General features: G+C 45.7%; 1 protein-coding gene and 1 pseudogene across 1 annotated transcript; both read right to left on the reverse strand.

Annotated features, from left to right (window-relative positions):
• Nucleotides 1–2642: 2642 nt before the first annotated feature.
• LOC126012272 (39S ribosomal protein L47, mitochondrial-like) lies at nucleotides 2643–3709 on the reverse strand (annotated as a pseudogene).
• A 16127-nt stretch (nucleotides 3710–19836) lies between these two features.
• DRD1 (dopamine receptor D1) lies at nucleotides 19837–21275 on the reverse strand. Its single transcript, XM_049776069.1, has one exon. The coding sequence runs from the start codon at nucleotides 21238–21240 to the stop codon at nucleotides 19897–19899; it is 1344 nt and encodes a 447-aa protein (XP_049632026.1). The 5' UTR covers nucleotides 21241–21275; the 3' UTR covers nucleotides 19837–19896.
• Nucleotides 21276–23592: the final 2317 nt, after the last annotated feature.

The following is a 23592-nucleotide window of genomic DNA, read 5'->3' on the forward strand; positions in this document are numbered from 1 at the left end:
CCTAAGAAACAAAGGCAGCTTTTCTGGACTCAGAAAGAGAAATAAATAGAGACTTTGAATCAGAGAGATTCAGATTCAATTTTTCAGCCCCATCTATAACCACACCAACCCTTGACAAAGCTTCTAATTGCCAGGACCAATATCTTCTGGTAGAACATTCTGAAATGATAGAAATGGCTCCTAGGGGCCCGGAGAGATAGCACAGCGGTGTTTGCCTTGCAAGCAGCCAATCCAGGACCAAAGGTGGTTGGTTCGAATCCCGGTGTTCCATATGGTCCCCCGTGCCTGCCAGGAGCTATTTCTGAGCAGACAGCCAGGAGTAACCCTTGAGCAACGCCGGGTGTGGCCCAAAAACCAAAAAAAAAAAAAAAAAAAATGGCTCCTAACCTGTGAAATACACTGGATTTCACCTTCGTTTTGTTTTCATTGACTGGCACAAACATTGGCCAAACTGTATGGCTGCCATATTGATTAGGGTCATGGCACATGGTATTCTCTGAGACCTGGGAAAGAGGAATCTCATCGCTGTCCATGAGTGGTCCTATATAATACGAGGTTGCTCGACTGCCCCAATCTTTTGAAACATCTTCTAGACCCAGGAACACCAATCTTGAAGACATCTTGCCATACAAAAGCCTGCAGTCATTTGATTCAAATTAGCTGAAAACCCAAACTGAAACAAGGCCCTCCAAATCCACAAATACCTCAAGCAGCTATAGCGCAAGCATGCCAGGAAACAGCATTCAGAAAGAGCAAGAAACAAAGAACAAATATAGGCATGGATGCTCTGATGGAGGGAAATGTCTCTCTCCAAATGTTCTCCAGGAGCTGCTAGGTTTCACTTTGCCACCATGCTCTAGCATAGGAAGGAGGCAGAATAGAGTGGCTCTTGCAGTGGCCAGGGTCCCAGAAAGGATGGATTTGATCAAAACTCTAGGGATAAATAACACCAAGGAGATGAATTCATTCTGTCTCTTGGTTGCAGGGATAATGACACAAAATGCACTCCTGACATTGAAGGAGGCACACACACTGTTGTCATGTGAATTTCCTGGTGCGGGATTATGCAACATGAGAGAAGGTCCCCAAAACACTCTACTTAGCCAAGTCCTGTTCCCTAGCTTTCAACTATATGCTGAAAAAAATAAAACTCATTTCTCTTCTGTGTGCTTTTGGTCTAGAGTCTTATCACTCAGTACTGTGCTTCCCTTCTAGCACTCTCTGTTCCAGGTCCCACCCGTTGGGCTATTTACCAAGAAGGAGCGACATCCATTCTCCAGCCTATTAGGGCCACTTGGAGTGTTTCTCTAATTACTTAATTAAAATAAACAGACTAAAAAGCGATTCAATATGAGTGGGATCACTCTAGAGTTGTTCCAACAAAAACAAAATTGAAGGCTTTGGATAGGCTAGGGAAAGGAAAAGAAAAAAAAAAGAAAAACAGAATCACACTTACAAAATTATGGCTGTCAGATTAGGTGTGGGCGAGCTGACAGTGAAAAGATTTAGAGGGGGAAGGAATCTTTTTTTTTTTTAACTCAAAGAAGAAACAAGTAGAGGAGGTCATTTGAAATCTGGAAGTGGACATTTTTTTGGAGCATGGACCATGGGAAATGGACATTTTCTGTAGATGGTAAAATTCAGAAAGGCAATCAAGATTATTCGTGCTACTGATGCATGAGTTCAAAAGCACGCATGGAATAAAGAACTGCTTCAAGGGGCTTGGTACAGTGCCCTGTTTTCACCACCTACCAACCTATTTTCATGACCTACTACCCACAATTACTTCGGACAAGATTCCTTCACCTTGTGTGACAAGACACCTAAAGAACTGCCTCCAAAGGTCTTATGCCTTTCATCCAGTCATTCAACTTCTGAAAGTTTTCTCTAAGAAAATTATCTTCCCTCTAAAATATCCCCAATAATTACTGTGCCTATGCAGGGGGGGGGGAGAAAAAAAAAGGGGGGAAGAAAAAAAAAGCACAAAATAATCATTTTTCCACATATATATTTATTTATTGATTGTTGTTTTTTTTTGACATCTTTATTTTGGTATAGATATTGAAGTTGATGTCTCCTTTTTTATTTTATATTATTTTATCTTATCTTTCTCTTTCTTTTTTTTTTTTTTTTTTTTTTTTTTTGGTTTTTGGGCCACACCCAGTAACGCTCAGGGGTTACTCCTGGCTATGCGCTCAGAAGTTGCTCCTGGCTTGGGGGACCATATGGGACGCCGGGGGATCGAACCGCAGTCCGTCCAAGGATAGCGCAGGCAAGGCAGGCACCTTACCTTTAGCGCCACCACCCGGCCCATCTTTCTCTTTCTTTTTGCACTCCGGCATGATTTGAATTCAGAACCGAGACTATTGTGTGGTGCTTCTTTTTATTGCTGTAGGGCTCACTGGATATTTAATTTGACATTTATTTTTGTATTGTTATGGTGTTTCAATTACCTTTTTCATGTCCTCTCTCAAACTGAGGCTGATAGCCACTAGAAGGACTCTGCCCATTTTCAGCATTTTTTTTCTTTTTTTCTAGAATTTAGAAAATGAATATGAATATGAATTTAATGAGTTTTTGTATACTGATTTCATCTGGTAAAAGTAACAATCACTTCTAAAATCAGTATGCTCAAAAGAATAAACAATCTGTCATTTAACTAAAAAGTTTATTTATAAGTAACTTAACATATTTTTTATATATAAACTATTATCCAAGAAAACAAAATGATAAGAGTTCAGACATCTCAGGTAGCACTTGACTTCTGGGCTCCAGAGAGAGGAAACTTTTCTTGAAGAAATTTTTCATTCTTTTTCTCTAAACTTGCCTTCCTTGCTTTGATGAGGATTCGTTTCTCAAGTTTCAGTCTGAGAAAACGGTCCACATAGGGCACTGCAAAGAATCGTTTCCTATTATATTTTTTATTTAGGTACCAAGGTATAGACCACTGCTTAAACTTGTACCACAAGATTCTTCCAAAGATGTCTCTTCTCCAAGCACCAGGCCTAGAGTTTTCTTGACCAGTTTGAAGAAGTCATGGCATCTTCTCTTTCTCTGACAACTTTATCTAATGCATCCATGGATTCTACTACCTTGTCTAGCTGCTCCGGACTGGGCATGGGCACTCTCTGCCGCTTGGCCTCCTGCTGTAGGGTCAGGAGCATATTTCTTTCTTTCAAGAGGACATACCAAAGCTTATGTAAATCTTCATTGCTTTTGTTCCTTAATTGCTGACAGGTCCACGCAGCACCAGATTTCACTTTCTCTTCTCCCCAATTCTTCGGATCATCAAAAAATTCTTCCAGGCCTTTCCTTGGCAATGTGGTATGAAGTAATCGACACTGATAAAAAGATGTAGCACTTGTATTCTTTTTTTTTTTTTTTTTTTTTTTTTGTTTTTGTTTTTGTTTTTGGGCCACACCCAGTAACGCTCAGGGGTTACTCCTGGCTATGTGCTCAGAAGTTGCTCCTGGCTTGGGGGACCATATGGGACACCGGGGGATCGAACCGCGGTCCGTCCAAGGTTAGCGCAGGCAAGGCAGGCACCTTACCTTTAGCGCCACCGCCCAGCCCCAGCACTTGTATTCTTATTTAAGAGGCTAAGACAAAACCCAGTGCAAGCAGGGGCTTGAATACTTATTGCTGACCTGGAAGCCGTCAGAGCCGTTGAGACCTTGCTGCAAAGATTTCTTAAACTGGCCACGGCCATTTTTTTCGCCTACAAAGTCCTCAGCATATTTTTTAATTAATGTTTTTTAATTTTCTTTTGCTTAATCTTTACCCCATTCTATTGCCTTTCTTTCCCTCAAACAAAACCACATAACTCGATTTATCTAGGTTAGCCTCTCAAATAGAGGGAGAAACAAGAAAGGGCACCAGGACCAAACAGATGTATGATCACTGATAGTAAGCTAGACAAAGAGGGGACCACCTACTCTAGCAGCCCGGGGGGTGATGATGGGGGATATGGGTTGCAGAAAGGGAACGGGAAAGGGGGGAGGACAAATTTGGTGGTGGGTATTCCCCTGATTCAATGATAATATGTACCTAAAATACTAATGTGAAAGATATGTAAGCCACTATGATCAAAATAAAAAAAAAAAAAAGAAAAGAAAAAAGCATTCTCTTATTAGACAGGGGGGGGGAATCATCTAATGCTCCACACAAAGCACTATGGATGGGTATTAGGAGTGGTTGGTAGCTGTGGGAATTTGATTTGATTTATTCACATTACAGATCATTTTCTTTCTTTTTTTCTTTTTTTTTTTTTTTTTTTTGGTTTTGGTTTTTGGGTCACAACTGGCAGTGCTCAGGGGTTACTCCTGGCTCTATGCTCAGAAATTGCTCCTGGCAGGCTCAGGGGACCATATGGTATGCCGGGATTCGAACCACCGTCCTTCTGCGTCTAAGCCTTACCGCTGTGCTATCTCTCCAGCCCCAGATCATTTTCTTAGAAGGGTTTACCCTGCACCCCCATGGGAGTGGACTTCACCTGACTTTAATTTCAGGCATGTAGCCTGATTGATCTGGGCACAGGACCCAGTTTTGTCAACTGAATTCTCTTGCCTTCCCTTCCCTATCCCCCACCTGTGAAATACCACAGGATAGGGCCCAGGCGTTGTCAGCTGTCTTCTGTCTATCTCAGTAGCACAGAACAGGAAGTACCAGCTGGCCTCTCTTCACTCTCACTACCGCCAGTTTGGTTAGTACAATGAGGACACCGGCCTTCCAGACTACTAGAGTTATTCCAGCTCCTGACATTTCTGCTCATCCTCATGCCAGTGATCACCTCCAGTGCCACTTCAGTGATTCCCCTTTCTGCTTAAACTACCACTAGTTTGCTGTTCCCTGCTGATAAAGAAGCCCAACTGACTCCATGTATCAAGGTGGGAGGAGAGAGGAATAAAACCATCCTAAATGACAAAGAAATAGAAAACATCTCAGAAAAGTATAGTTTATCCACTCAAAGAAAAATAGTAGGTTGTCATGAACAATTACAGGGATCTGATCTTGAATAAAATAGAGGTGTCTATAACATGATGTCTGTGGGGGAAAGTCAAGGTGAAGCCTGATAATGTGCAGAAAACTTCTGGTTTGTTTTTTCAGACCTGCATTATTTATAGAGTGAAGAATTCAAAGACAGGACAGCAGTTAAGGCCTTGCAATCAGCTAACTCCAATTTCAATCCTGGCACCATGTATCCCCCAAGCACAGAGACAGGAGTGGCCCCTGAACACTGTCAAGCAAAGCAAAAACACCAAAATCAAGCAAGAATGTACCTCTCCTCCTGCAGTAGAGCACCCTACAGCATGTAGGGCATTTGCCTTCCAGGAAGCTGACCTGCATTTGCTCCCTGGTATCCCATATGGTCCCAGAACACTTCCAGGATTGATTCCTGAGCATAAAGCTCAGGAATAAGCCCTGAACTGGTGTGGCCGCAAAAAGAATGTGTGTAAATGTATACATATATATATGTATGTATGTATGTATGTATATACATTATATAACATAATATATAGATATAGATAGATATACCTCTCCAAAAGGGAACATCACCTTAACACCATCCATTTCCATTTTTTTTATTTTGGTTTTTGGGTCACACCTGGTGGCACTCAGGGGTTACTCCTAGCTCTACACTCAGAAATCGCTCCTGACAAGCTCGGGATCCATATGGGATGCAGGAATTCAAACCATGGTCCTTCTGTATGCAAGGCAAACGCCTTGCCTCCATGCTATCTCACGGTCCCCCTCATTTCCATTTTCTTGTTTGTTTTTGTTTGTTTGTTTTTTGGGCCACACCCAGCGGTGCTCAGGGGTTACTCCTGGCTCTGTGCTCAGAATTGCTCCTGGCAGGTTCAGGGGACCTTATGGGATGCTGGATATTGAACCCAGGTCTGTCTCAGGTCAGCTGCATGCAAGGCAAATGCTATACCACTGTGCTATATCATTCTTGCCTCCATTTTCATTTTCTTAAAATCTTGGAATGACATTTATCTTCTTTGCTCATCCGAAAGTAATTTGGCCTTTGTAATCTGACACCTAACAAACAGGCCCATTGCATGGTTATCTATTATTGATATTTGTTGCTATTAATCGCCTGGTTGAACAGAAATAACATGACAGACCTCATTAAATTCCCTTTCTCTTCCCCAGATATTAGTAAAATTTAAGTTCTTCCACCTCCTCTAAGTGCTACTGTTTCCAAATCTTCTAATAGGGTTCATCAGAACATTCATAAGATTTTTTCTTTTTCTTTTTAAACTTTATTTATGTATTGATCAATTGTTTGGTTGTTGGGCCACACCCTGCAGTGTTCAGAGGCTCCTGGCTCTGCATTCAGAAATAACCGTTGGCAGACTGGGGGACCATATGGGTGACGGGAATCAAACCAGGTCCCTCCCAGGTCAGCCATATGCAAGGGAAATGCCCTACCTCGGTGCTATCTACCCAGACCAACACTCACAAAATTTTTGAAATTTATCTCAGACATGATTCAAGGCCAGAGGTACAAGCCTCAGTAACCATTATTCCTGTGATTCCTAGAATTATAATATTTTATGGATCTTAAAAACAAACAAAAAGATCCAGTAATAAGTTCTTTCTAATGAGATCCTAACTAAATCCAGCAAGTCTGGCTCTAGCCACGACTGCAGCATGACAAATTTTTCATTACAAAGTAATGAAAATCTTCCACCTTCTGAGACTCCACATGAAATCAGGCATTTCTGGTTTTCTCCTGGAACACTCAGGACTCTCAGAGAGAAGTTAGACAGAGGTCACCCATTTTAAATATTTAGGCTGCACCAGGGAAGGTTTCATTTTCATTTTAGGTTTCATATGATGTGGTGTACGAGGGCAGGAAGAGATCGGTACTTTGCTGTATTTTAACTTGAACACTTTCCAGAAAATCCACTGATATTCTGGTCATCTAACTTTGTGCTTCTGCCCTCTGTCAAATGACCTGGTGCTGCATTCAGGGACCCATTTTCATCAGTTATTTGTCTCCTGATGCGATGAAAATGTCGCATAAGGAGACAAATAACTGATGAAAATGTGGTGCTATGGGTACATGTACAGCACCAGGAAGAGTAGAATGAGACCTTACCCGTGTGACTCACTCATCATGTATAGAAAAAATTCCAACAACAGTCATAACATACTGGAGAGAGCACTGCAGACTTTGCTGGACACATGGCATCTATTTCAAAGACACATCTTGGCCGTTATAATGCCACATCAGCCAGAGACAACTGGTCAACCCACAGGTAGCTATGTTTCAATAACCCTTTACCAGTAGTCCTGGTCCAGAAGTAGAATCACGAAATCAGGTGTGAAAGAGGAACTGTATAGATGGGGATTGGAGAGATTCCTCAAAAGGTCTGGGGACTAAGAGAAACCTGATCCTGTGCCCGACCCAGGGACATACCAAGACCCTTCCATGCTTCGTTCCCTTTCAATTCCTACTTCTCTGTATTGCAACAGCAAAATTCTTTTTGCCTTTGCCCTTGGCTGCCAAATCACACCTTCTTGAGCCCCTCTCTGAGTTAGAAATCCACTTTTGATTGCTTCCTCCCACACCCTTTGTTCATGATAAAGATGACTTTTCTTTTCACCTGTGTAAGTTCTGCTGCCTCCTACACTGATGAATTCAGCAAGATTGAAGAAGGGAGAAGAGAAAGGGAAAATAGAAAGGGTGGGCTCTTCCTCCGAGAAATTCCAATTAATCCATCATCCTGAAGAGATTTGAGGTTACTCTGGGTCCTGGAGTGTGGGATCTCAGAGCAGAAAGCAGGTGAGTTAAACTAGTGAGCATTTCTGGGCTCATCAGATTGTTGAGAAAATTGAAAATAATAAGCATTTCCAGGACTAAATTTGACATTAAGTGCAATATATCATGAACTCAGTATACCTAGACCAATCAGCATCTGTTTGTGTCACTCCCCTCTCCTTTGTGTATACAAATGTAGAAAACAACTCAGAGAAAGGGCACAATAGACTTTGTTTCATTTCATGTGCAATATTCATCAAACTAGATCATGTGTTCTGGGTCGGGTAAAACATCCTGAAATGATTTGGGTTTTTTTTGGGGGGGGGGAGGGGCACAATCAAAGATACTCATGGTTTACTCCTGGCTTTATGCTCAGGAAATATTCCTGACAAGTTCAGAGGAACTATAGGTTTCTGGGAATCGAACCCAGGTTGGCTGCACAGCAGACACTTAAACTGCTATACTATCTCTCTGGCCCAATCCTGAACTGTTTTGTTTTTAATTTTGATTTTTGTTTTGGTAAGCAAACAAGCATCTTATTTTCTGTACTATTACTCCCACCCCACTATCTTGAAATATTTTGAATAGAAATAAAGTCAGTCCTCAGACTACTATCATTAAACTAGAGCTCAACATCAGAAAGAAAATTCTGCAAATATACCAATTACACAGTATATCTCTACATAACCCCTGGACTGAAGAAGAGCAAAGTTAAAAACAAGTAAGTATATAAAATGTTGGAAATAAATGAAAAAGAAAATACATGATCAAATGCACGAGGTGCAGAACCAGAGAAATAATTCGGTGAGTAAGGCACTTGCCTTGTACACAGCTGATCTGAATTTGACCCCTGATACCACAGAGGGCCCATAGAGCCAAACCATAAGTAAGCTCCAAGCACCACAACTGTAGCCCAGAATCAAACAAAAAACATATGGGGTGCAGCAAAAGCAATTCTTCAAGGGAAATCTACAATATAGTTGAAGATATTAGAATAAAAGATTTCAAATCAATAACCTAAATTTCCACCTGAGATAAATAAAGCCAAGAGTAACTTAAACCTAAAGCAAATAAAAGCCTAAAGAAAATTTTACAAAAAGCAAATTTTCAGTGGGCCAAGCGATAATACAGCAGGCAGAGCATTTGCCTTGCATGTGGCCAACCCAAGTTCAATCCCCAGCATCTCATATGGTCCCCCAAACATGCAGTAGTGATTTCTGAGTTCAGAGCCAGGAATAACCCTTGAATGCTGCTGGGCATTCAAAGAAATAAGAAAGAAGAAGAATTTTCAGACACCCACATACAAAAGTTACAACAAGGTACAACAGTACATTTATGGGGCTCACAGATTCACAACTAATGTCTGATGAATCACAAGCCACGCCACTAAAATTCAGATACACCAGCTGAAAATTCTGGGTTGCTCTTGAGAGGGGAGCAGGCCAAAGTCCCCACATTCAGTCCTCCACTCTGAGCAGCTCAAATCAGAAAGGCTGATGGTTGTACAATGGTTAGGGTGCTTGCTTTGCATGCTTTGCTTTTCGACCAGTATTTGACCCACAACATCCAATATGGTTCCCTGAGTGCTGCCAGAATAATCCTGGAGAGCAGAACCAGGAGTAAGCCTTGAGCACTGTTGGATGTGACCCAAAAAAACAAAAAGTAAAATAAAAAAAATTTTTAGGGGCCAGAGCAGTGGCACAAGCAGTAGGGCATTTACCTTGCATGCAATGACCTACGAGGGACCTTGGTTTGATCTTCTGGTGTCCCATATGGTCCCCCAAGCCAGGAGCAATTTCCAAGCCAGGATTAACCCCTGAGCTTCACCTGGTGTGACCCAAAAACCAAAATAAAATAAAATAAGATAAATAAAAATAAATTAAACTTTGTTTAAAGGTTGGCAGTTTATGCCAGGATACTCTACAAGTTTTCATCCTCCTACCGTATTTACCACTTGAAGCCCTTCCTTTCTCTTGGAACATCTTCAACAAGCCTGTGGGAGCATTTAACATCATAATTCACTAAAACATTTAATATTGATGTCAAATGAGAAGAAAAATAGAATGTGAAAATCTCGGGCCCGAAGAGATAGCACAGCGGTGTTTGCCTTGCAAGCAGCTGTCCAGGACCAAAGGTGGTTGGTTCGAATCCCGGTGTCCTATATGGTCCCCCGTGCCTGCCGGGAGCTATTTCTGAGCAGACAGCCAGGAGTAAACCCTGAGCACCTCCGGGTGTGACACAAAAACCAAAAAAAAAAAAAAAAAAAAAAAAAGTGAAAATCTCCCCAAAGGTTAAGCTGCTTAGGGTTTGTTTTTCCGTTTCTGAACCAATCCAAAGTGCTTTATGTTGTAGTTTCAGTTTCTGTGGAAGTCTTCACTCACTTGTGGCATTGTTTGTTTAATGGGGGGAACTACCAAGTGGGTCTCAGGGGGCTCAGGAGAGAAAGATTTTATGGTCATTCTCAGCCAACCAGGCCAGGTGTTCAATGCTCAGCTAAGAGCTGCAGAAGGCCATCACACTTTAGTGGTGTTACGGGATTAAAGTCATCTGCTCGTGCTTACATGTGCCTCTACCCCCAAGCTATCTCAGCATCCGAGTTATTTCCCAGGCCCCTTCCTTCATTTGTATCAGTACAAACTAGCTGTGAGAGCAGAAGGTTTTCATGATTCTTCTGCTCTCAAATCTCGGAGGAAAACTTTGCTCTGCTTGTCCCAGAACCAAAGACAGAGGTCCCTGGAGATCTGAGAGTCACAAAGGTACCAAGAACGTTTAGAACCGGAGGGGAAATGATTGTAGTTCTCAAATCCCCAGGAGCGATAGCGCAGCAGTAGGGCGTTTGCCTTGCACATGGATGACCCAGGATGGACCTGGTTCAATCCCCCGAATCCCACATGGTCCCCCAAGCCAGGAGCAATTTCTGAGTGAATAGCCAGGAGTAACCCCTGAGCATCACCGGGTGTGGCCCATAAACCTAAACCAAAAACAAACAAACAAAAAACCCAAATAGGCTCCCAATCCCCTGCAGAAGTGTAAAGAGATTCCATACACATTTCGGAATCCTTTTATACAGCCAAAAACCTTTTATTTATAAGGACTGTGAGAGCAACTCAATAGAGGATTGCCTAGAGATATGCAAATAAGAAAATGTGGGGGGCTGGGGGGATGGGAACAGAGTCCTGGGACACTACTTTAATAGCCCTGAATGTGTGAGCTCTCTGGGTTCTACCCCCAGCAGTGAAACACACACACACACACACACACACACACACACACACACACACACACGTACTCACGCATGAGCATGCACAGGCACAACTCTATAAGGATCTGTAATCAGCCAAAGTCCCTAAAATTTCTTCTTTTATTTCATTTAGGGGCCACACTCCGTAGTACCAGGGTGGAACCCAAAACTCCCTCATGCAAAAAGCCTATGCTCCAACCCTTTGAACCATCTCCCTGACCCCTAAAGGAGTTGGTATGGGCTTCAAGAACTTCGGAGCCTTAGTACCCTCCCTGAGATCCTTTACCTCCTTTTACAAATTGAGCAGAGAAAGTGCTTAAACAAGGGCTGTAGGAATAATATAGCAGGGAAGGAGCTTGCCTTGCACACGGCCATGCTGGTTCAATTCTTGGCACTCTAATATGATCCCCCAAGTCCCACCAGAAGTGATCCCTGAACAGAAAGCTAGGAGTAAGTCCTAAGCACAGCTGGGTGTGACCCAAAACAAAAACAAACCAAAAAAGAAAATACTTAAGCCCAAAAATATGTCCCATGTTCTTTTCTTGTCTACATGACACGTGTATGGCCAACAAAATCATCCCAAAGATAGGTCTTATGGAAACAGAATAAAAGCTGAGTTTTTGTGGGTCCAGAGAGAGAAAAAGAGTAAGAACATATCCTGCCATGGCTACCTAGGTTCTAAACCCGGCACCCCATTGGGTCCCTCAAACCCCTCCAGGAGTGATCCATGAACACAGTCAGGTGTAAGGACTAAATACCACTGAGTGTGGCCCAGAAAACAAAATTTAAAAATAAAAATGAATTGAATAGTCTTGAGAACTTGGCACTTAATGCTCTCCATCATTGCCTTGAATGAATTGGGGTCAAGTTTTCACAAACAAACTGGCATCACCAGCATCTTGTCCCAAGGACCCTCCTTCAGAGAAGGTTCTGGTTTACCGGCTTCTGAGACAAAACCACCCCCCACCTCCAGCTGGAAGGAAGACACACCCTGTGGGCCAGATTTAAGGGCAATTGTCGCTCTCTCTGCCCAGTGTAAGGGCAGGGAATCAGTATGCAGAGGCTTTCTGATGAGGCTGAGCATTATGTTAATCATAGTCCACATGCTGAGATCACTAAACACTGCTGACCTAGAAACTCAAAGCAGCCTGCATGGGGCTCCATAATCTCAGACATACCAGCTCAATCATTTCCTGTCTCTTGCTGTGTGAAAGTCCATCACTCGTGTGTGTGTGTGTGTGTGTGTGTGTGTGTGTGTGTGTGTGTGTGTGTGTGTGTGTGTGTGTGTGCATCACAGCAGAGTCTTCATCTCATTTAAAGACAAAGCCCTGGAATAAAAGAGAGGGCTCAAAGAGATGAGGAAGAGGAAGAGGCAGGGCACTCGAGCTGGAAGGAGAATAAAGATGCGCTCAGAAAGTAGTTGGAAGGAGCTGGGAATCAAAAACAGGCACAACCCAGAAGAATAGCATAGAGCTTACAAAATCCACCTTTTGAGCATATGGTCACAAGTTGGAATCCTTGGGGCCCCACATGCACTCAACACAACCCAGGCAATTCTGCTTTTTGGGATCCCTGGAGGTTTCTAGCCACACAGAGCATCTGCAAGTTCCACAAATAGTAATTTCTAGCCACACACAAAAAGTGCTAGTGTCTGCAAGCCCCCTAAATTCAATAATATTATTGGAGGCCAAAGAGATAGAACAGTAAGACACGCTGAATGCAGCCAACCTAGGTATGATCCCCTGCACCTCACAGGGCCCCCCACACCTTGACAGGAACAATTCCTGAGCACAGAGTCAGGAGAATGCCCTGAGCACTGCCAGGTGTGATCCCAAAACCAAAATAATAATAATCATAATAAAGTAAATAAAGACTAGCTCTCAATCTGGTTTCCCTGAGACCCATCATTACCTGCTAGCTGGTTTGTATTCCCTCCTGAAAACACACGAAAAGAAGCTTGGCATTTGTGACCATATACCAAGAGATCGTCCTCCTAGGACTGAAAACATTTGTGCCTGGGGAGCGGGGAGAGGTGCGGGTAATGATGGAAGGAAATGTGGATCTGTTACTTACATTTTCCTCAGAGTGATGAAAAAGTTAAGCCCTTCACAATCAGTGATTATTCTTCTTGAGCTTCTAATACTATTTAAATGACCCTACATCGCACCCACCCCCACTCCCACGCCTGCTTGCATGATGCAAGGGAGTCAGTCCAACTGCAGTTTTTCGAAGATTATGAGCATTCCGCAGAAGTTACTTAATGTGACACAAGACTGGCTGAGGAAAAAAAGCCTTAGATGTTCTCTCTGCTGTCATGCTCTGCAGCCTCTCCACTCCTGATAAAAATTTATGCACTGTCATTCATATGCAGGAAATCCCAAATAAATGGGAGTTTCTGGTGGACACTAGCCTACAATCTTGTGACTGGCTGGGGTTTTCCTTCAAATGGCAAAACTTGGTGAAATTTCTTCCTTCCCTCCCTCACTCCCTTCCTTCTTCCCACCCTCTATCCCTCCCTCCTTCCTCCTTCCTTCCCTCCCTCCCTCCCTCCTTCCTTCCTCCCTTCCTTCCTTCCAATTTTTTAGAACATACCTGACTGTGCTATGGTCTTATACCTTGCTCTGTGCTCAGGATCACACCTAGTAGGACTGGAGGGTCTGAAATGCCAGGAAATGAACCCAGGTAGGCTGCATGCAAGGCAACTGTTCCAAGAATTCTTAATCTATCCCTAAATTAAATGTTTTTCAGATATGCAATCTCTGGATTACTCACCATAGTTGAAAACAAAAAAATCAAGTGTAATTTTGCTTTATGATTATAAATTAAATGTCCCAAAAGATTCTTTCCTTGATAGGACTTTTTATTTGTTTGTTTGTTTGTTTTTGTTTTGTTTGGGGGCCATTGCTCAGGGGTTACTCCTGGTTCTGTGCCCAGATTACTCCTGGCAGGCTCAGGGAACAATATGGGATGCTGAGGATAGAACCTGGTTAGCCACATGCAAGGCAAATGCCCTACCTGCTGTTCTATCACTAAGGCTCAGCATGACTTTTTTTTTTAATAATTACTTTATTTGGGCCTGGAGAGGGACCAAGACCAAAGGTGGTTGGTTCGAATCCCAGTGTCCCATATGGCCCCCCGTGCCTGCCAGGAGCTATTTCTGAGCAGATAGCCAGGAGTAACCCCTGAGCATCGCCAGGTTTGGCCCCCCCCCAAAAAAAAATAATAATTACTTTATTTAAGCACCATAGATAAAAATTGTTTATGATTGAGGGCTGGAGAGATGCATAGATGTAGGGCATTTGCCTTGCATGCAGAAGGACGGTGGTTTGAATCCCGGCATTCCATATGGTCCCCCGAGCCTGCCAGGAGCGATTTCTGAGCATAGAGCCAGGAGTAACCCCTGAGCGCTGCCAGGTGTGACCCAAAAACAAACAAAAAAATTGTACATGATTGAGTTTGAGTTATATGATTTTTGGCTACACCCAACAGTGCTCAGGGGTTCCTCCTGGCTTTACACTCAGAAATGACTCCTGGTAGGCTCAGAGAACAATATGGAATGCCAGGATTCAAACCCAGGTCAGCTGCATGCAAGGCAAATGCCCTATGGACTGTGCTATTGCTCTGGTCTCTATTTCTTTTGTTTGTTTGTTTGTTTGGATCACACCCGGCAGCGCTCAGGGGTTACTCCTGGCTCTACGCTCAGAAATCGCTCCTGGCAGGTTCAGGGGACCATATGGAATGCCGGGATTAAAACCACCGTCCTTCTGCATGGAAGGCAAATGCCTTACCTCCATGCTATCTCTCTGGCCCCTGGCCTCTTATTTCTTAACACTTATCAGATACCCAAACCACTGTCCTCCCCACTGTATTATCAATTTGTTTTTCAGTGATTAAAGAGACTTTCTTGGCAGTTCACAGCTCACTCTTATCTCCAGATAGATAGTACTGTAATTCAACAACTAGATTGAACAATTTTATCTGGGTTCATTAGAGCTGGTGTTGAAAGACCAAATGAAAATCTCCCCCAAATAAAGAGATCCAGAAAACTGGGGGTAGGGACAGAGAGAAAAAGAAAAGGATTGGGGGCTGGAGAGATAGCACAGTGATAAGGCATGGTGGTTCAAATCCCGGGGGCAATTGCCGGGGGCAATTTCTGAGCGTAGAGCCAGGAGTAGTCCCTGAGTGCTGCTGGGTGTGACCCCCCCCCCAAAAAAAAGAAAAGGCTTGGTGCCTACCAGTTTCCAGTTTCCAAATATTCATAATCTACCAAAGTACAGGGAAGCATATATAGAATTTACAAAGCCCCTCCCCCCTGTTAAGTGATATTCCCAACAATAAACTTAACATTTCATTTCTGCATCAATTCATGCTCCTCCTTTGGGACTAAAAAGTGTTGGGTGGGTTGGGGGAGACAGTACCTTAACCAAGAAGAGTTAGCATAACCAATATATGTTTCCCATAGACATTTTGATAGTCTATGTATCCTAAAGACATTTTGATAAATCCAATCTCACGACCTGTATATTTCCTAGGTTGGGGTAAGGACATATTTTATTCTTAGGGGGTCACATCCACGGTATTCAGGGGTCATTCTGGGGGCAGAGCTCAGGGCTCCATCTGGAATGCTGGTAATTGAACCCAGGTCAGTTACAGGCAATGAAAGTGCCCTACCAGATATACTATCTCTCCGACCCTGTATTATACTTTAAAAAAAAACACTACACATAGAGAGGATTGGCCATGGCTAAGAATCGAAAACTACCCTTCAGCAGTTTGAGTTCCTATTATTTAAATCCCCAAGCTTGGATAACTGAGAGATCATAAAGTGAGCATGCCTTGCATGTGGGCAACCCAGGTTTGATCCTTAGCACCCCAGAGCCCCACAAGCACCATCAGGAGTGATCCTTGATCACAGAACCAGAAGTAAAGCCTGAGCACAGCAGAGGATGGCGCGCGCGCGCGCGCGCGCGCGCGCACACACACACACACACACACACACACACACACACACACACACACACACACACCAGCTCTTTGAGAGAAAAAGGAAAGATTCTGGAAAGGTTTAAATGTAGGAAATGAAAAAAAAAATGAAAAAAAAAAAAAAAAAAAAGGGGCCGGGCGGTGGCGCTGGAGGTAAGGTGCCTGCCTTACCTGCGCTAGCCTAGGAGACGGACCGCGGTTCGATCCCCCGGCGTCCCATATGGTCCCCCAAGCCAGGAGCGACTTCTGAGCGCATAGCCAGGAGTAACCCCTGAGCGTCACCGGGTGTGGCCCAAAAACCAAAAAAAAAAAAAAAAAAATGTAGGAAATGAGGGGCTGGAGAGATAGATTGGAGGTAAGGCATTTGCCTTGCATGCAGGAGGATGGTGGTTTGAATCCCGGCATCCCATATTATCCCCTATGCCTGCTAGGGGCGATTTCTGAGCATAGAGCCAGGAGTGACCCCTGAGCGCTGCCAGGTGTGACCCAAAAACAAACAAACAAAAAAAAATGTAGGAAATGAAAAGTAGACTTATTCCTCAAGTGAAGGTATTAGTGTAAAAATTTGAAAAGAATATACACATCCTTTTTTTTCCTTAGTTTTTGGGGTCATACCCAAAAACTCAGGGGTTACTCGGGTGCTCGGGGGTTAATTCTGGCTCCAGACTCAGAAATTACTCTGTCAGGAGGCTCAGGGGACCATATGGGATCCCAGGGATAAAACTGGCCCAATCACATGCAAGGCAATTTTCCATACTCGCTGTGTTATCACTTAGGCCCACATCATCCAACTTTTTTAGAGGGAAAGCAAGAGTATCTATCTTATGTTAAAGAAAAATCAAAGGGCCCGGAGAGATAGCACAGCGGTGTTTGCCTTGCAAGCAGCCGATCCAGGACCAAAGGTGGTTGGTTCGAATCCCGGTGTCCCATATGGTCCCCCGTGCCTGCCAGGAGCTATTTCTGAGCAGACAGCCAGGAGTCACCCCTGAGCACCGCCGGGTGTGGCCCAAAAACCAAAAAAAAAAAAAAAAAAGAAAGAAAGAAAAATCAAGGGGCCGGGCGGTGGCGCTGGAGGTAAGGTGCCTGCCTTGCCTGCGCTAGCCTAGGACGGACCGCGGTTCGATCCCCCGGCGTCCCATATGGTCCCCCAAGAAGCCAGGAGCAACTTCTGAGCGCATAGCCAGGAGTAACCCCTGAGTGTCACAGGGTGTGGCCCAAAAACCAAAAAAAAAAAAAAAATGTATTTTGGGGCCGGGCGGTGGCGCAAGAGGTAAGGTGCCTGCCTTACCTGCGCTAGCCTTGGACAGGACCGCGGTTCGATCCCCCGGCGTCCCATATGGTCCCCCAAGCCAGGAGCGACTTCTGAGCACATAGCCAGGAGTAACCCCTGAGCGTCACCGGGTGTGGCCCAAAAAAAAAAAAAAAAAAAAAAGAAAAATCAAAAGCATTTTCTATTTCAGTATTTCAAGGCAACTTCCCATACCACAAGCACAGGATACAGAAGAGAGTTGCACTTAAGAGGAAAGACAAGCCTTTGAAAATTCTTCCAGTTTGCTCATTTGGGGATCTGAAAGACCACAGTATTTCACAAATGCAACAAAACTCAGGTTTAAATCTAAGTTTCACAAAATAATTTTATTATATGGTAAGAAAGCACACGGGCAAGAAAATTAAGAAAACATTCACAATGCATTTAAAAAAAAAAGCATAGACCCAGTGCAGAAGCTATTTTACCAATTTTGTTCCTGTTGCTCAGAGCATCTGAACAGAAAGTCAAGTGCTTGTCTACAGATTACTTTGTAAACATTTCAAAGACACTCTTGAAATACACCCACAAAGTTGTATTTGGCCAGGGAAGCTTAAAAGACACTTTTTATTAATTTTTTTTTTACAGTCCAAGCAATGAAAGAGGAAGTTGATTCCAAAGCACAAAAAAGAAAAAAGGGCTAGCATTTGTCAAAAGAAATCCTATGGCTTTGGGAGGGGGGAAGGAGAGGGGTGTCTCTTGGTTCTTCCAAACAGAAATGTCCTCCTGAAAGGAAATGAGGCACTATTTGTTAAGAAGTAGATCATAAATATTAAATATTAAAGACCTTTTTTTTTTTTTTTTTTTTTTTTTTAGTTTTTGGACTACATCCAGTGGCACTCAGGGCTTACTCTTGGCTCTGCGTTCAGAAATCACTCCTGGCAGGCTCAGGGACCATATGGGATGCAGGTTGGCAGAGTGCAAGGCAAACACCCTACCCACTGTGCTATTGCTCCAGCCATAATAGTTTATTTATTTTTTATTTATTTATTTATTTATTTATTTATTTATTTATTTATTTTGGTTTTTGGGCCACACCCGGCAGCGCTCAGGGTTTACTCCTGGCTATCTGCTCAGAAATAGCTCCTGGCAGGCACGGAGGACCATATGGGACACCGGGATTCGAACCAACCACCTTAGGTCCTGGATCTTCTGCTTGCAAGGCAAATACCACTGTGCTATCTCTCCGGCCCCAAGACTTTATTTTTTAATCATACCTAAATTCAGAGTAAAGCACTACAGGACAACAGAAAGAAAAGAAAAAAAAAAGCCCCATCGGTGGCATGGAATGACTTGTTCGGTCTGCCTCTATCCAGAGCAAAAGCTGTTTGGGTTTGGACACAAGCATTATGGAGACCCACGGCTTTCATCAAACCTGGAGGGACTAGGGTTTCAGAAAAGCTAGCTGACACATAAAATGAAAAAAGGCCAAGAGAGTCAATTATCTTACATAAATACAAAGTGGCATAAACTTGTTATTATTCTGCTAATGTAATAGCCAGCCCCTAAGGCCACTGTCATTTGTTATCACCACTTTCCATCATAAATTTCAAGTTGGGGTTTTTCCTGGCAGGGTTTTCTTGAAGCTATTTACAGAATTGCAGATCATTTTCCCTGGGAAAGTCTGGGTCAATTTAAAAAAAAAAATTGGAACACAAGAATAGCTATGTTCTTTTCCTTCACATTTTTCAACATCATTTATGAAAAAAAAAAAAGCATTCACAGCATTTGTCCATTTTTTTCTTGTATTATTTAGGTTGCCAATGAAGTGTGAAGAAATAGCAAGACTTAATTCTCTAGTGCTCTTTTCTGTTTTTAGAATGATTTCATGAGCACTGGGACTCAAGAGCCCATGTGTTTGCTCCATTGGCTTTTAAAGTGCTAGTTAAATGGACCATCCCTATGTCATTTCTCACATTTCCCATCACTTGTCTGCTTATCCTCCTAAATATGATAAATATAGATTTATTCAAATAAATTAAAAATATCCATATAGTACAATAAATAAATAAAACCAGTATTAACAAAGCATCTGTCGGTTCTGGAAAAAGAGAGATCCCTTTCCTACTGTAAGGCTCAATTTTTTCTTTTTCTTTTGTGTTGTCTTCTGGGAATCACTGATGAAGGCATGCACCTACCTCAACCATCTTGACCAAGGGTTAGCACCTATGTATGGACAGAGCCACACAACCTTCTCTGTTCCCCTCCCTGCAAAGTTTGGTATTTGCAAGTGAAGCTGTGCTTGGTGGCTTCTTGGGCCTTGGTGATTTTCTCCTACGAGAAGAATGTTTCCAGTTGCAAGCCAAAGGTAGGTTCTGAGGGGATGTCAGTTCTCACCACCTGCCTTTCTCTACCTTCCTGGCAACAAGATGCCGAAATGTGCTGGAAATCACCCCAGAATGCAGCTTGAATTGGAGTTAATGGTGCACTGGGAGAAAGACACCAAGCAGCTCTCCGGACAACTGCATCTCACCTCCTTTTTAGTTTCTTAGCATCAACTCTCCCCTCCCCACATCCCCTCTTCCCCAGTAAAACCTCATCCAGTGCTGGGGATGAGCCTGGCCAGAGGTGAGATGCTGGACTGGGCAGAGCTGTTCATGATGGGTGCTGTCCATTCTGGGCGAAGGGCTGGATCTTCTCCAGGGACACATCAGTATCGCAGTCCAAAATGACTGAGAGGGCTGGTGACAGTTTCTCTGAGGGCTTGGCCCCTCCCCCACCTACCTCCTCTTTCTTCACATCTTCAGAGGAGCCCACGGAATGAGGGATCAGGTAGACGAGGTTGCAGTCCTTGGAGATGGACCCTCGGGGCTCCTGATGGCTGGAGAACATGGGCGCCCCGTTGTTGTTGATGCTCACTGTCTCAACGGCATTGGTGGTGGCAGGGCAGAGCCGGTAACAGCCCAGAAGTGTGGAGAATGCCTTCCGGAAATCTGCATTGAAGGCGTAAATGATGGGGTTCAGGGAGGAATTGGCCCAGCCAAACCACACAAACACATCGAAGGTGATGGAGTCGATGCAGAAGGGCTGTGTCTCCCCGGACCCGCAGAATGGCACCATGCAGTTCAAGACAAAGAAGGGTAGCCAGCAGCAAACGAACACACCCATGATCACTGATAGCGTCTTCAGGACTTTGGTCTCTCTTTTGAAGGACATTTTGAAGGAGCTCTCAGGCTGGCCACACTCGGCCTGGTGGCCATTGCCGGCGGTGGTCTGACAGTTCTTGGCATGCACGGCCGCCCTCTCTAGGGCTGAAATGCGGCGGATCTGTTTCTGGGCGATTCGGTAGATACGTGTGTAGGTGACGATCATGATGGCCACGGGGATGTAGAAGCTGATGAGGGAGGACGAAATGGCATAGGTCCGGCTCAGGCTGGCATCACAGTTGTCGGGGGCTGGCTCCGCCAGCGGCAAAGTGTCGTTGCTGTCTGGTGGGCCAGGGGATTTCGCTGTGTGCCAACTGAGCTGCACGGGGATGAAGGAGATGAGAACAGACAAGGTCCAGGCCACACTGATGAGAATGAAAGCGGCCTTGGGGGTCATCTTTCGTTCGTAGCGGAAGGGGCTGGAGATGGCCCAATATCTGTCTACACTGATAACACAGAGATTGAGGATGGACGCTGTCGAGCACATGATGTCGAAGGCCACCCAGATGTTACAGAAGGCTCCGAAAGGCCAGAAGCCTGCAATCTCAGCCACCGCCTTCCAAGGCATCACCAACACGGCCACCAAAAGGTCTGAGACAGCCAGGGAGATGACGAAGAAGTTGGTCACCTTGGACCGAAGGTGCCGGAAGCGAATGACAGCCGCACATACCAGGGTGTTCCCCAGGAGGGTGGAGAGGATGAGCACGGACAAGAAGCAGGCCGTCAGAATGCGGAAGGAGAAGTTCCTCTCCACCCTAGCCCCATCCATGGCAGAGTGGTTCAGGGTCCTCATTGTGCAGGACTGCAGAGGGATGGGGACTTGGAGCTCGCAGCTTGACAGGCAGGAGTGTGCAGGATGGAGACTCACTGGTGCTCCATTGGAAGGCTCACCCACAGCCCGGCCTAGGCAAGGGCAGCCAGTCCCTTGTGAGGTCCAGCGGGTTCCCTATAGCAGACTCCAGGTCCCCCTCACCATCATCTGTGGGTCCTTCGAGTTCCTGCCACCTGTTCAGGCGTCTTAGCATAGCCTACGCCACAAAGACACACCAGGCAGTGGTCCGGCCATTCCAATGAAGGCTGGTCAATTAGTCACATTTTAAAGCTGGTGTTCTGCCTGGGGCTACTGCATGGCCCCCTTCCCCAGGGCCGCAGTTCTAAAGACATGCCTGCCTGGCTCCTCCAAGTGGACTGCTGGGTGGCAGCACCTCTCCAAATACACCTGCAAGCACAGAGAAAGCAAACTTGAGATTGAGTCCATGGGGCCAGAGCGGTGGCGCAAACGGTAGGGCGTTTGCCTTGCACGGGCTACTGTCCCTCTTTGTCCCATCTGGTCCCCCAAGCCAGGAGCGATTTCTGAGCGCACGGCCGGGAAAACCCCTGAGCGCCACCGAGTGTGGCCCAAAAAGCTCACTCCATGCAAGCCCCAGCCTAGCTCAGGGGGGCACGTGGAAGTCACCTACCTGGTCTCGGGGGTCTGTCTCTTAATCGCTCAGAGCAGACAGAAGGTTTCCTGCGAAGGCTTCCTGTGGGCGCCGATGGGGCCAAGAGTCCTCTAGAAAACCGCCCAGCTCCATGGGATCACAGGCGTGGGCTCAACTCGATGGTGCGCACTGAGAGCAGGGGGGAGTTTGGTGGTCGCAGGCCAGCCCCACCCCATGGGAAGCCCAGGCTTGCTTCCTCCAGCAGCCAAGCGCACGTGTGCCCCTGGGCGCGCCCCGGGGACTGGGGCGCTGTGCCTCCCCTCCAGCGCCCCTGCTTGCTGTCCTAATGCCCGTGGGAACGGGAGGCCCTCAGAGCCCAGTTGGCTCTCCCGAGGACCAAGGACGGCTGGGTTCCAGAGGGGCACAGCCTACCCCACCCGGATGTTCCCTCCCCTGCCTCGGGGGGCGGGCTTTGCTTGACAGGCAGAGTCGCCTGGAGAAGCGAAAGTGGGGTGGGGGTGGGGGCCCGGTGTGTGCGCCCTCCCCGGGTTACCCTCCCCAAGCCCAGGGACGGGGCCAGGAGGGACCTTGGGCGAAGAGTGCGCACAGTCCAGAGACAGATCGCGATGTTAGAAATCCTCCCTCACCTACACACACACACACACACACACACACACACACACACACACACACACACACACACACACACACACACACAGAGTCAACCCGAACATTCAGGACCCCCTGGGGCATCCATCCCTTAAGCCCTTTCCATGATCCCCACGAGCGAGGATGTCCATTCCCACGCGCGCCACGCTCACCTGCCCACCCCATTCCAACCTGTTCTTCCAGATGCTCCGCACCTCAGCCAAGTAGACGGACTGGGAGGGACACTGTGGGTATGCTCTTCCTTCCCATCCACCCCTCACTCTCTCCTTCCACCTGGGAGCTGGGGCGTCTTAGCCTGCTGGACCACAGAACGCCCGCCTCGCCTCGCTGCTGCCGCTTTCGTCCTGTCCAGTTCCCCCAGCGCCGTGCGCTCTGTTTGGGGTCGCTCCCTGCTGGCGCCGCGTCTCCCCACAGCACCCGGGAGCCTGGAGACATAGTGGCCCCTCACTAGTTGGGTCACGGGTCACGCACGCTCTTCCCCGCTCCTGGCTCCTCAAGCTACAAACACCCCCTAGAAATGGACCCAGGCACAAAGGAACTTGCTGCGTGCACAGAACCAATTCCTGAGCGCTCAGTACATACCCGGAGCGGGGAAGGCTAGCCAAGGTTACTTCTCCAAGACACCAGAGAAAAACGGGCATCTCCAGAGGCGTCTCTGGTCCCAGGAACACGCTGTCTGTTGTTGCTCACCACTTCTAACAACCCCATCTGGTAGGCTTGGCTCCCCCTTGTCCTACTTTCTCTACACAGGTATTAGAAAGGAAGATCCAACGACGCTAGGAGCAACCGGGCAGATGCTGCTGGTGGGAAGGGGTGCGGTTCCCCTCTTTCCACGTCACTGCCTCTCCTAAGGAGGTGTGCAGCCCATGAACTCTCAACATTCCCTAGCCAGCTCTGACAGGCCAGAGCCAGATGCAGGAAAACCTGCATCCAGAGTGACACCCGCTGGCCTGCGTGAACCCACTGAAGAACGATGGGCTAGAGAGGTTAGGTTTGGGGATCAGGAGACAGAACAGCCCAGCCGGTAAGGGCACTTACCTTGCAGGTAGCTGACC

This window comes from Suncus etruscus, chromosome 6, assembly GCF_024139225.1.
Source record: "Suncus etruscus isolate mSunEtr1 chromosome 6, mSunEtr1.pri.cur, whole genome shotgun sequence".
NCBI lineage: Eukaryota > Metazoa > Chordata > Mammalia > Eulipotyphla > Soricidae > Suncus > Suncus etruscus.

Excerpts from the sequence above, each read along its gene's own strand:
- DRD1 (XM_049776069.1), bottom strand. The coding sequence starts at position 21,240 with ATGAGGACCCTGAACCACTCTGCCATGGATGGGGCTAGGGTGGAGAGG.